This window comes from Pistacia vera, unplaced genomic scaffold (genome assembly GCF_008641045.1).
Source record: "Pistacia vera cultivar Batoury unplaced genomic scaffold, PisVer_v2 Contig190, whole genome shotgun sequence".
Classification (NCBI taxonomy): Eukaryota; Viridiplantae; Streptophyta; class Magnoliopsida; order Sapindales; family Anacardiaceae; genus Pistacia; species Pistacia vera.
The window spans coordinates 2,820,017-2,834,218 of record NW_022195991.1 but is presented as its reverse complement, the minus strand read 5'-3'; the positions used below and the strand labels follow the sequence as shown (position 1 = coordinate 2,834,218).

General features: G+C 35.9%; 1 protein-coding gene across 1 annotated transcript; it reads right to left on the bottom strand.

The window, feature by feature from the left end:
* Positions 1–6,154: 6,154 nt before the first annotated feature.
* On the bottom strand, positions 6,155–9,591 carry LOC116127273 (GDP-mannose 3,5-epimerase 2). Its single transcript, XM_031412928.1, has 7 exons — positions 9,439–9,591; positions 8,256–8,666; positions 8,046–8,139; positions 7,813–7,942; positions 7,588–7,720; positions 6,817–7,024; positions 6,155–6,611 (listed from the first exon to the last, which is right to left on the bottom strand). The coding sequence occupies exons 2-7, from the start codon at positions 8,663–8,665 to the stop codon at positions 6,456–6,458; spliced, it is 1,131 nt and encodes a 376-aa protein (XP_031268788.1). The 5' UTR covers position 8,666; positions 9,439–9,591; the 3' UTR covers positions 6,155–6,455.
* Positions 9,592–14,202: the final 4,611 nt, after the last annotated feature.

Below are 14,202 nucleotides of genomic sequence, written 5' to 3'. Positions count from 1 at the left end.
TCATCGGTCATTCCTCTTCAATAGCCCTAACAATTTGGACTGTGATAGCTCTCCAATTGCCCATGACAGTGGTTTAGTCCTTTTGTTGAATGGTTGGCGTCAGATGAATAGTGAACAACCAAGGTTTAGGATGATGGGGCTTTTAGAGAGGAGGTGTTTCTGATGTTGCAAGTGGCTCAAGTGGAATTTTCGGCAACCAAATCGACCGGAATCTGGCCTGGTAGCTCAACGGTCATGCGAAGAAAAAGACCAGCGATTGGCGTGCTCGGTGTGGTGGGAAAGTGAAGGGTTTTTGTGAGTGAATGATGGGGAAGCTGAGGGTGAAGTCGACATTGATCAACAGCGCTAAAATCATGTCAAACCGCCTAAATCGGCAGTTACGGTTTGGAAAGGTTTCTGGCTAAAATGATAATATGACTATTTTGCCCTTCCTTTTAACTAGTTTTGACCATCTTACCCTTTTTCACAATAAAAATTACTAACAGATTTGTGTTTTGAGTGGAAAAGCAGTATTTTAAAAGTTTAAAGGTGGGAAGTGTTATTAAGCTATTTTTTGCGTGGGAAAAAGTCGTTTACTTCAAATATGAACCTACTTGCTTTTGTCAAAATTAACAATAAATAATTTTCCTATTGTTAACAAAATAATTTTGTTTTGTAGTTTCGTTCACATTAAGAAAAGATATGATTCCTCCACAGATTCCTTCCATATTAATCATGTGATAAAAAATAATATAAATAATTATTCATTAACCACCCCTATATTATATTAATAAACCTAAGTACGCTACCCTTATCAATAATGAGCCTAGATTTTATAAAACTCATCACTAACCACCACGTTAACCTAATTTTATCTAATAATTTTAATAAGTTTTTCCCTTTTATTTTATAATTTTTTAGTTTAAGGTTTTATGATTAACATTTTAAAAATAAACATAATTTTGACCATAGGAGGCATTTGGTTGGGTGTTATCCGGATTATTGAGCTAAGTTATCTTATATTAGTTAGATTATCATGATTGATTAATAAATAATTTAAGATTCTAATAATCTTTCAAAACCAATAGTAATTATAGTTGGTTATATAGGAGGTAATCTGGATATTACTATTTTCTTAGGTATTTTAAGATTATTTTATAATCTTAATTTTATTACAATTTTACTGTTAACTATTAAAAATTTTGGATAATAATGCTTTTATTTTGAAAACAATTTATGAACTATTTTATCTTTATAAACAAAATTTTTAGGACATAAATACCCTTGAACTTGAAAAAAATTACCCAAGACTGGTGATGGGATATGGCCACCACCACCGGTGCACGACTGGTTCAAACTGGTTGGTCATGCGTTGATCTGGTGTTTTTAGCCAGATCTGTTGATTTTAGCAGTTAACGATGACCAAATCGATGCACCAACGGCTAAATCCAATCGGTTGTGCATTGCTCTTGTCACTGCTGTCAGGGGGCGGCTATGGCTTAGGGTGGGTGGAATGATTTTATTAGAAATTAAACTTTTATGTTGCTGAAGTGTTTTAGCAAAATCTCAAATATAGGGGGTTAAAAGAAATGATTCAAAAAATAATAATAAAAATAATATTTAAAAATGAGGGTAATTTAATAATCTATATTACATACCCACCTATTTATTTCTCCCAACCAAATATATCAATATAACATACCTTCTAATTTTTTTCAACATAACCCAACATATTTTTCTAAATATTCTCAATAATCTTTAAAATAATTTGTCTCTCAATTACTATGATATTCCCAATAATATAATAGTCTTGACTTGAGCAAACACAACCTTAGTGATAATCTCTCTAGCTTTCTATTATTAATAGGTCTCAACTACTTATGGTACAGTTTTTAGGTATTAGGGGAATGGTTGAGATTTAATTCAATTAACACTGCTCAGGAAATACAATTATAACAACTCCGATGTATTAATCTCAAAATTTGTGCCCAATATATGATTTTATAGTTTATTATCTTTTTTTGTGGACAATAAATTAAGATTTCAAATACAATATTATAGATTTAAGATTTTTTTTTTCTTAAATATATAGATGAAAAAAAAAAATTATGTTTATTTTCCCTTTATGAAGCTATGGTCACAAGATTTTGTAGAGAAACAATTATGAAATGCTTTCTTTACCTTTTTATTTATCAAAAATATGTCATTTCTTGATGTATTTCTTAAAAATTAGAAGAAAAAAACAAAGTTTTACTATTTTTATAAAAAGGAAATTTACCTTTCATTTAAAAAGCACTTTTCCAAGAAAAGATTCAAAGTTTTGGACTTATTTATCTCATTCATGTGGGTTAGGAATGGCCGCGAGTCCGCGACTGGGTGGCACGGCACCGAACACGTGGGGTGGAAAGAAAATTCGTGGAAAATGCCTTAAAAGCCAGAGCGCTGTTTGGTTGGGACCACCCGAAGCTGCTCCGAAAGTGCTTTTGCTTAACCGCTTCTGATTATAGCTCCCCTCTTCTTGTCTAATCACTACCACGTTTTTTAAATTTTACCCAAACAAGTACCAAGTACAAATGTACAATTTAGAAGCACTTTCCTTTTTGTTTTGAAAAAAGGGCAATCTAGAGGTTATTAGCACTGAAAGTAACAACACTCTGCAGGCCAGGCACAGACTCCTTCAAGCTCACATTGGTATCCAGCTGCTTAAATTCAGGGTAGATGCATGCACTAAGGCATAGAAAAACCTGCCCAAACAGGAATATAGAACTGTAAAGATTTGAAGCAAGGAAAACAATTTCAATTTTTAAATGGTAGTTTCACTATAATGTACCAAGGTACACTGTATCCAATACACTAACCTCTTAACTCCGTTGATCCTAGAGGCCTCAGCATGTTGAAGCTGATCATTGTATTATTATACATAATGACAGAGTGGTTGGACTGAATGAAGCCCATCCCACCCATATCAGCAGCAAGGTTAACACACTGGTCAACTCCCTGGTAACCTTCAAGCAATGTGTCCATGACCCTGAGGTCAACAAGGTGAAATTCATGACAGAACATATCTTCAGTCATGTGCTCATTCTTCTTCCAGTCAGAAGCAATAATGTAATGGCCCTCACTCTTCAAACGACGAGCAATGTGGAGGCAATAAAACCACCTGCCCCAGTGATGGAGATCCGGAGTTTCTCAGATGGCCAGTAGGTTCCCTCTCAAGCGCCTCATAGGTGTATGCACCATAGTTGGTTCCATCATTACTTCCCATCTGTGGTGGCAGATTTGTAAATTGGTCAGAGATGTAAAGAGTTACATGAATGTAAATCAAATTGGCTGGTAAGTCACTTGAGAAACAAAGACTGCTACAAAGATACAAATTTTTTATGCTTTCAAAAAATTAAGTGACATTACCCAACATGTGAAAGCACCCCAGTTTATGCAATCTTCACAATGGCCAAGCTTAGGGGATCAAACAACAACTGATTAAGAAAGCAGGGAAGAAAGTCGCACCGGATTAGCATAATCAAACAATGAATAATAAAGAAATTAACCCAGTATATATACTCACAAAAAGTTCACATCCATGCACAAACATGGATAGAGCCAAATTAGAAGAATACATATAAGATTCAGGAACACAATTTATTCAAGGAAAAGAACAACGCTATACAAAAACAAAACAAAACAAATTACCCCTAGCCCCTAAATGCTTAAACACAAGAAATTAATGAAAAAAAAATGCAGAAACAATCCAATTTTTCAGATTTTCCGGCCTTCTACTCTTTGTCACTTCCAGTATCTTAACTGAAAAAGAACAACACCCCACAGAGACAACAACAAGAGATCTCAATCAATGCGACCAACATAGCATCTAAACAAAGAATTCACACATACCCACAAAAATCAAGCTTAAAATCACAAGAAAAGCGAAACAGAGACAAAAAATATCACAAAAACAGCAGCGAAACAAAGTGAGGAAAAGCAAGATGAGATTTTTACCTGAAAAGACTGAAACTCGGGAGTGACAGAAGATGAGAATAGGCAAGAGAGAATGTGAAAAAGATAAAATAAGAAGTGAATGAAGCGCTCTTAACACTGCTCCTGCGTGCTAATATAGACCCAACACACTTGCGCCACACCCACACACACACACCACACACACAGAGCGACAAATTACACGGCCACAAAAGCTTGTAGCCTATTACCATATATAATATTACTGTGTTGTTTTCATTCATTTTTATGAGAAAAGAAACCCTTTTTTTTTTTTTTTTTTTTTTCTTTTCCAAATTTTATAAACAATTATTCAAGAGATGTGATCCAATTCAATTAGAAGCCTTTAGAATATGCAGAGATAACGACTTTTCCCCACCCAAAAAATTTAATATGCATTGGACCCTGAAACTTTTAAAATATCACTTTCCCCACCAAAACACAATTCCGTTGATAATTCTCTTTAAATACATAATGTTGATTGCAAAGACAAAATATCCTCACCAAATTTCAATCCCTAATTGCCACCACCGCAAATTAAACTTTTGCATGTGATTCTGATCAACGCCAACCCGCTGTTTTAAAAAACCGGACCGAGACCCGGGCCTTCTCCGGGTCGAGTCACTATTTTTACTATTTCAAGTTTAAATATAACAAGCACATCCCGATTACTACGCATCAGTCCCTGAAGGTTTCAAATCTAGCAAACACACCCTTTGACCAAATGCAAATCGGCAATGACCTCCTTTTTCTGGCGACCTTCCACCTTCCCTTACTGTCAAAAACCACCCTCTGAGTTCTGACTTTTCCCGGCGCTGTCACGCTTCATCTCCAAGCCGCGTGATGTTTCGCATCCACCGTCGCCGCGTGATTTTTCCATTTTTTCGACGTCGATCGGCTTTCTCCGCATCGACAGGCTTCCTCAGCCACCGATCTACCTTCTCCCAACTCCCTTACTGTCGTTCACGAAGATCCAGTCATCTCACCAAAAAAGCCACCGCGACCATGACTTCCACCACCGATCTGCCATTTTCTTTTTCGGCGATGCCTCTACTTGCTAGCTGCCGATTCGCCCTCCCCCATTCCGATCTACCCTCCTGGTGTGTCGTCGCTGCTCTCCCAATCAATTGCCGATTTACATTTGGCCAAAGTTTGTTTGCTAGATTTCAAACCTATAGTCTGATGGTATTTACAGGGGTGTTTTTGTTAGATTAAACCTGTCAAACCATCGGTTCAATCGGCGGTCCAACTGATTGGACCGTTGAACCGTGACCCGGCCATCAGAGTGGGTTGCCCTCGCGATCCAGTTTTAAAACAATGCTCCCAACCATCACAATCTAACCTCTACCATCAAACGATCATGGTCTGATGTATTATCAGGGGTGTTTTTGTTAGATTTTAAACCTGTTAAACCATCGGTTCAACCGGCTGTCCAATTGGTTGGACCGGTTTAACCATGACCCCACCTCAGAGTGGGTTGCCCTCTAGTCCAATTTTTAAAAACAATGCTCCAACCATCACAATCTAAACCATCTACCATCAACGAATCATCGGTCATTCCTCTTCAATAGCCCTAACATTTGGACTGTGATAGCTCTCCAATTGCCCATGACGTGTTTAGTCCTTTTTGTTTGAATGGTTGCGTCAATGACCGTGAGATATTATCCACTGGGATTTTGTGAACCATTTAATCTCAAGCAGCTCTCACCATCAAGAATTAGCCACTTTAATTAAGGACTCTAATTTCATCCCTTCCCATTCTCCAAAGTTCCTTTATATCGTGGTACCAGGATGTAACCGTTGGTAGGCCACCAACAACTTGTAGCGAAGGCAACTTCAGCAAAGACTGAAGGTAGAATGCCCCAAGCAATGGTGCAAGTTGCAACAACCAAACCTAAGCTCTGCAGGGCAAAACCCAGCACAGGACTGCAAACATAGATCAGGTGGTCCAGATGTTTTGGAATATTATAAGAGAATATCCATTGTGATAAGTGGATGTAGCTATTGAGCACTGTGGACCAAGTTTCATGGGAGAAAATTGATGCTGATGGATGAAATTGTGATAACACAAAATCTAATTTGCATCCATTTCTAATCGATCACCATCATCCAAAGACCACAAGTAACATCTCTCTCTGACTGCAAAGCATTAAAGTAACCATGATGGTAACTGTATAAAATTTTCTGAATAAAAGTAGAAATTATTATTGAAAAACAATCGTTGAATCAACAACATAGGATGGTAACTGTAGTAGCCGTTCTTAAAAAGCCAGATTAAATACAGTGGGAGCAATCAAAGCTTCTCCCTTCGCCTACACAAGGTAACATAGTACAAACTAGACACCAAAATGAATAATGATACATACTCAAAAATACCTTCCTAGAGCTCCATAACCATAAATACCTTCATAAGCCATTACGATTGACATAATAATAAAACCTGGCTTTTCTGGGGGCAACTACAATAACCATGTCGCTTATCCACTTCATTCCTTACCATCAGCAGCACGCAGTGAACCCAGCTGAACTGGGGCTTGAGTTCCAACCACCTTAGATGACCCATAAATAGATAGGTCAATACCTTGAGACTTCTCCTTCTCAATCTGGTCCTTGATCCAGAAATATGTAATTCTCAGCCCATCCTACATAATATTAGGATTTGCCATGAGTAAATAAATGAGTTTATATGAAGTTGAATCAAAAAGACATGGTTTGAAATTCTTAATTATCTTCTAATTTACAACTTCTCACATTTAAATTTGAACTTATAGAAAAGGTAAACATTTTTTTCCTGGACAAGGGCGTAAGTAGACGGCCGGAAAAAATAGAATATTATTGTTTCAGTACCTTCAACCTCATTGTAGGTGCCCAGCCAAGCTTCTCTTTAATCAATGTATTGTCTGAATTACGGCCACGAACCCCCTCAGGGCCAGGAATGTGATGAATAGGGAGCTTCTTGTCCTCAAAGCTAAGAACAATCTCAGCCATCTCATTCATGCTGACCATCTCATCACTTCCAATGTTCACTGGCTCACGGAAGTCTGACTTTGTCAACCTAAACACATTAATTTGGAGATAGTATATTAATGAAAGGAGTTAAAAACTGTTAACTTCAAAATGAAAAAAAAAGTAAAAACTTCAAGTTGGTGCGTTAAAAAGTGTTACGAGCTTTTCATGTAAACATAAAACAGGGTTAATAAATGTTTGCTATGTTTGAGGGCAGCATAATTCCTAAGGATGCAACATAGAGCATCTGACAAACAAAAATACCAAACATATTAAAGCCACTTTCTTCTCTTATGGCAAGAGACTTGTTGCTTCCCTGATCCAAACGTGATAGATTAAAAAACAAAATATGTTCAGCCTCCAAACTCTGGTCTCCAACCATCAAAATTAGTAATCAAGAATAAGACCTATCTCTTGAAAAAGTTTAAAAAATCCATATATACATCTCAAGTACTCCATTAATTTCCAAAAGCTAAACTAATCTTAACGTTTTTAAGATAAAAATCGTATGCACTGATCCGTGGATCCATGGAATCTATAGAATTTAGGCAAGACTTTGAGAAGGATATACTAGCCTCAGCCAAATTAGTAACAAAAATAGCAATTGCATACCTCAGCACACCTTCTACACATTCATCAATGAAGGTGAAAGATCGGGTCTGAAGTCCATCACCCCACATCTCAAACTTGTCGATAGAAGTGATAGCCTTTCTGCAAAAAGCAGCAGGAGCCTTTTCCCTTCCACCTATGATAAATTAAAAAACAACAAATTTACAATCAATAAGGCAAGAAAGAAACACCCATATGTGTAAATACTCACTTGAGTAAACGACTTACCTTTCCATGTACCAAAAGGACCATAAATGTTGTGGAATCTTCCAACACGACACTCAATTCCAAAGTCTTTAGTATAGTGCTTGCAAAGCTCCTCAGTTGCAAGCTTCTCCAAGCCATAGGCATCTTGAGGCTACAACCGAAAGAGGAGAAACACAAATCATTATTAAGTCCATTATTTACTAATCTAGCGGAAAGGGCAATCTGACAGTTATTAAGCACTGAAAGTAACAAACCTCTGCAGGCCAGGCATCAGACTCCTTCAAGCTCACATTGGTATCCAGCTGCTTAAATTCAGGGTAGATGCATGCACTAGAGGCATAGAAAAACCTGCCCAAACAGGAATATAGAACTGTAAAGATTTGAAGCAAGGAAAACAATTTCAATTTTTAAATGGTAAGTTTCACTATAATGATACCAAGGTACACTGTATCCAATACACTAACCTCTTAACTCCGTTGATCCTAGAGGCCTCAAGCATGTTGAAGCTGATCATTGTATTATTATACATAATGACAGAGTGGTTGGACTGAATGAAGCCCATCCCACCCATATCAGCAGCAAGGTTAAACACATGGTCAACTCCCTGAGTAACCTTCAAGCAATTGTCCATGACCCTGAGGTCAACAAGGTGAAATTCATGACAGAACATATCTTCAGTCATGTGCTCATTCTTCTTCCAGTCAGAAGCAATAATGTAATGGCCCTCACTCTTCAAACGACGAGCAATGTGGGAGGCAATAAAACCACCTGCCCCAGTGATGGAGATCCGGAGTTTCTCAGATGGCCAGTAAGGTTCCCTCTCAAGCGCCTCATAGGTGTATGCACCATAGTTGGTTCCATCATTACTTCCCATTCTGTGGTATGCAGATTTGTAAATTGGTCAGAGATATGTAAAGAGTTGAATGCATGGTAAATCAAATTGGCTGGTAAGTCACTTGAGAAACAAAGACTGCTACAAAGATACAAAATTTTTATGCTTTCAAAAAATTAAGTGACATTAAACCAACATGTGAAAGCACCCCAGTTTATGCAATCTTCAGACAATGGCCAAGCTTAGGGGATCAAAACAACAACTGATTAAGAAAGCTAATGGAGAAAGTCGCACCGAGAATTAGCATAATTGAAACAATAGAATAATTAAAGAAAATTAACCCAGTATATATACTCACAAAAAGTTCACATCCATGCACAAAACATGGATAGAGCCAAATTAGAAGAATACATTAATAAGATTCAGGAACACAATTTATTCAAGCGAAAAGAACAACGCTATACAAAAAACAAAAACAAAAACAAAAATTACCCCTAGCCCCTAAAATGCTTAAAACACAAGAAATTAATGAAATAAAATACATGCAGAAACAATCCAATTTTTCAGATTTTCCGGCCTTCTACTCTTTGTCACTTCCCGTATCTTAACTGAACAAGAGAACAACAACCCCACAGAGACAACATAAACAAGAGGATCTCAATCAATGCGACCAACATAGCATCTAAACAAAGAATTCACAACATACCCACAAAAATGCAAGCTTAAAATCACAAGAAAAGCGAAACAGAGACAAAAAAATATCACAAAAACAAAGCAGCGAAACAAAGTGAGGAAAAGCAAGATGAGATTTTTACCTGAAAAGACTGAAACTCGGGAGTGACAGAAGATGGAGAATATAAGGCAAGAGAGAATGTGAAGAAGATAAAAGATAAAGAAGTGAATGAAGCGCCCTTAACACTGGCTCCTGCGTGCTATATATAGACCCAACACACTTGCGCGCGCGCACACACACACACACACAGAGCAGACAAATTACACGGCCACAAAGCCTGTAGCCTTATTTCCTATTACCATATATAATATCACTTGTGTTGTTTTCATCCATTATTATGAGAGAAGAAACCCTTTTTTTTTCTTTTTCTTTTTTTTTTCTTTTTCCAATAATTTTTATAAATAATTAGAGATGTAATAATACTATACTTACAAATAAATCTTATTTTCATACAAAATAAGGTAGTAAAATATGAATGAAAGAGTGAAACAAAAAGTCAAACTTATTAAATTTATTCTTCCATTCATTTTTTGCCACATTACTTTGTATGGAGATCTTTCTAAAATTTCGTTAAGTATAGTATTACTCTTAGAAATGTGATCCAATTCAATTAGAAGTCTTTAGAATATGCAGGAGATAATGACTTTTCCCCACCCAAAAAATGGTTTAATTACACTTTCCCATGCTAAGACTTTTAAAATATCATTTTACCAACCAAAACACAAATTCTGTTGATAATTCTCTTTAAATACAATAATATTGATTACAAAGACAAAAATAACCCCACCAAATTTCAATCCCTGATTGCCAGCCACCGCAAATTAAACTTTTACGTGCGATTCCGATCAACTCCAACCACCACAATCTAACCCTCTACCATCAAACGAATCACTGGTCATTCTTATTCAATAGCCCTAATAATTTGAACCGTGATAGCTCTCTAATTGCCCGTGACTGTGGTTCATTCCTTTTGTTGAATGGTTGACATCAGATGAACAGTGAACAACCAAGGTCTAGGGAGAGAAAGGGGGGGGGGGGGGGGGGGGGGGGGGGGGGGGGGGGGGGGGGGGGGTGTCGCTGATGTTGTAGGTGGCTCAAGTGGAATTTTCAGCAACCAAATCGGTTGGAATCTAGCCTGGTAGCTCAACGGTCGTGAGAACAAAAAAACCAACAATTGGCGTGCTCGATGTGGTGGGAAAGTGAGGGGTTTTTGTGAGTGAATGATGGGGAAGCTTAGGGTGAAGTCGACGTTGATCAACAGCGCCAAAATCATGTCAAACCGCTTAAACTGGCAGTTAGGGTTTGGAAAGGTATCTAGCTAAAATGATAATATGACCATTTTGCCCTTCTTTTTAACAAGTTTTGACCATCTTACCCTTTTTCACAATAAAAATTACTAACAGATTTGTGTTTTGGGTGGGAAAAGCAGTATTTTAAAAGTTTGAAGGTGGGAAGTGTCATTAAGCTATTTTTCGGGTGGGAAAAAGTCGTTTACTCTACGCAGGAATTCAAATATGAACCCACTTGCTTTTGTCAAAATTAATAATAAATAATTTTCCTATTGTTAACAAAATAATTTTGTTTTGTAGTTTCGTTCACATCAAGGAAAGATATGATTCCTCCACAGATTCCTTCCATATTAATCATGTGATAAAAAATAATATAAATTATTATTCATTAACCACCCCTCTATTATATTAATAAACCTATGTACGCTACCCTTATCAATGATGAGCCTAGATTTTATAAAACTCATCACTAACCACCACGTTCACCTAATTTTATCTAAAATTCACTAATATATGTTTTCTACTTTCCCAAACCATAAGTACTTAAGAAATTTGAATGCATTGTCTTATAAATTTTGGGAAATGCAAGAAGAAAAAAGTATAGAAAAATTAAAAAGAAAATAATAAGCAAAGAATTTAGTAATTACATGATCTAGATCAATTCTTTCAATTTCATAAAGTATATTTTCATTGGTTAAAATAAAATTAGGTTTATTAAATAGGTTAAGTTAAAAGAGGAATTAAATTTTTTACATACTATCATATTTTAGCTTATTTAATAATTTAATTAACGAATAATGAATAAATTGTATTAAAAAATTAATAAAATTGATGTCTACCGAGATAAAAAATATGGGGAGTCAATACATACTCTTTTAAATTATTTGGGCACTGCATAGAATTACATTATACTTACAACCATTAATAGATTCCTTTAAAAAAAAAATGAATTATTTAATTTAATAAAAAACAGAAGATATATGATATCATAATAGCATATAACGTCATTTGAAAATTTTATTTTACAAAAAAAAAAATTACTTCTGTAGGTGGGGCCGAGCGCAACAAGGATCGAGAGATGTTCCCGCCACACATATTATTATGATGCTTGCAGGTGCAGGCTTACTGTGATGGGGTGGAGGGATTAACGTGAGCACCTTTGCTGTCGTGCAGATGCTCTCTGGCCGTTCTTACACCCACGTATGCACTGCTACTAGCCTGCTGACGTTGCTCCTCCTTGATATTTCTTCTTTGGAAACCTTCTGTCATTGGCGCTGTTCAGGCATGATCACTGGTCTCGTTTGCATACTCCTGCTGCAGTCAATTTACTTTATAACCCTCACGATCCAATCCTCAATTACCTCAGATAAATAATTATGATTATTATTCTGGCAGAGCCAATGTATTGCCCAAGCGCCCGCTTGGACCCAGAATTTTAATTATATTTGCAATTACCCCCTCAAATAAGTTTAATACAAAACAATATTGAATACTATTTACCCAATCCATAATTGAGTCTAAAAGAAACTAAACGAAATTTTAGATTGCAAATAAGCCCATCATGTACAACTTGATTCCACATCCTAAGATCCCTAAAGCAAAATAAATGAAATTTTAATCAACTAAATAAAAACGCATTTTATACAAACTAATGAATTAAGGTTTTTGATATGGGAAAATTCTTGTTACCTCATGAATCATATTCTATTTAGCTTATTTATTTAATTTAATTTAAAATTTAGATTTTTAGTGGTTTTCCTTACGTTGGTATGATTTCCTATTTTTGTATCCGATAATATTAAAATTATAATTGTATTGAACAAAAAATATTATCAATAAATTTTAAAGTTTTAATTTAGTGATTGTGAATAAAAAATTCAAAATAATTATGTTTAAATTTAAAAGTTTTTTTAGTTTGTTTAACTACAATGTTGAACTGAAACAGGATGTACAGGCTGGGCAGCAATCTAATGGGAATAATCTCAGGAAGTGTACCATGGTACACTATGGGTGCTACATAACAAGCTTAAACTTTTACAACTCGCGATGATCCGATGGCCCTCATCCATACTCACGCCCTCACCGAACCCTAGGCGCATCCTGACCGGGTTTTTGCCGTACCCCAATTATGCACCTCTTCTACATGGTGCCCGATTGGGAGAAGTACATTGGGCTACAACGGACTTCAAAACGGTAGAACTTCAGCAGGATTCAAGCAAATGGGAATCAGTAGCAGGGCTGCGTTTGTAATATGCTTGAACATTTCTACGACGAGCCTTATTTGTTGGTTGATCAGGGCAATAGTGCCGCTTAGAATGCTGAGGAGGAACTGCAATTGGCGATGAGGTCGTGCTGGGAAGAAGCTTTTGCGTTGTTGGTGATGGGATGAGATTTCAGAATTCTAAGAACAATTCTATTTATGATGCGGATGATTTTCATATGCCACTTCAAGTCTCTTGGTGATGTTCAGATGGTTTAAAACTCAGTTTGATCTTGTTAATTATAAGTTGTAAATTTTTTTTACAAAATATATATACTAGCATGATATTAAATACATTTTTAATTCAGCAATGTTACAAGATTTTGATTCTGGAAAAAAAAATCTAAAATACCACACGAGTATTATGTCACTCCACATCAATACTGTATAATATGAATGTTTCCTCATTTCTTATATTTATCATAGATATTGTTAGAACTTAAGGTCCAGGAAGGGCTCAACCTAAAAGCTTCTCCGACCTTTGCAGTTTTACGAACCTATAAGTATTCGATGTAGCACCTTCTTGGAACATTTTCTCGTTTCTTAATATTTATCATGGATATTTGGTTAGAACTTAAGCCCAAAGAAGAGCCCACATAATATTTTTTGTTTCTTAAATTTATATAATATATTTGTTAGAACTTAAGCTCAGAAGAGCACAACCCAAAATTGGTCTGACCTTGGATGGCTTATCACCTATAAGTTTTTGATGCAACACCCCCCTCCAAGGAGAGAGCATCGTATCTTAATTATCTAGCCTATAGGTAAGCATTTCCGTAACCCAACTCTCAATGAAAACACCAATGGTTAGAACTCAAACTCAAAGGAAATTTAATCTAAAAGACTGACCTGATAGGGAAGGGAGTCCTTAGGCTTAATACTATACAATTGGTGGTGTGAAATCCCACCAAGTGTTGCTTCTCTTATAAATAAATAGGGCATGCATCAGCATTACTTATGTTTGTTATTTTTGACTAATTCAATCGTAATTCATCATCTAAGTAAGAATTTCAAAAGGCATTACGTACTTGAGACATAATTCAAATAGATTAAATTAAACTAATTCAAATGCCGGTTCTGAAGGGTACATCCAAAATGAGAATTTGGGATCTAAAATCTACCCATCTTCATCTTAAGTCATGACCACATCTTAATGGCAATAGCTAAAACAAACAAAACTTAGAATATTACACATAAATTTAGTATAAACATGAATCGTAACGTTGAATCACAGGCTTATAATAAATATTAAATTTTGAAAAAAAAAATTATACGTACACAATAAAATTTATTACCC

What these genes read in the sequence shown, in the direction of transcription:
- LOC116127273 (XM_031412928.1), bottom strand. Translation starts at nt 8,665, where the DNA reads ATGGGAAGTAATGATGGAACCAACTATGGTGCATACACCTATGAGGCG. An exon ending in AGGATCAACGGAGTTAAGAG is followed by an intron (nt 8,140 to 8,255) that starts GTTAGTGTATTG and finishes CTGTTTGGGCAG; the next exon opens with GTTTTTCTATGCCTCTAGTG. An exon ending in TCCTTTTGGTACATGGAAAG is followed by an intron (nt 7,721 to 7,812) that starts GTAAGTCGTTTA and finishes AATTTATCATAG; the next exon opens with GTGGAAGGGAAAAGGCTCCT.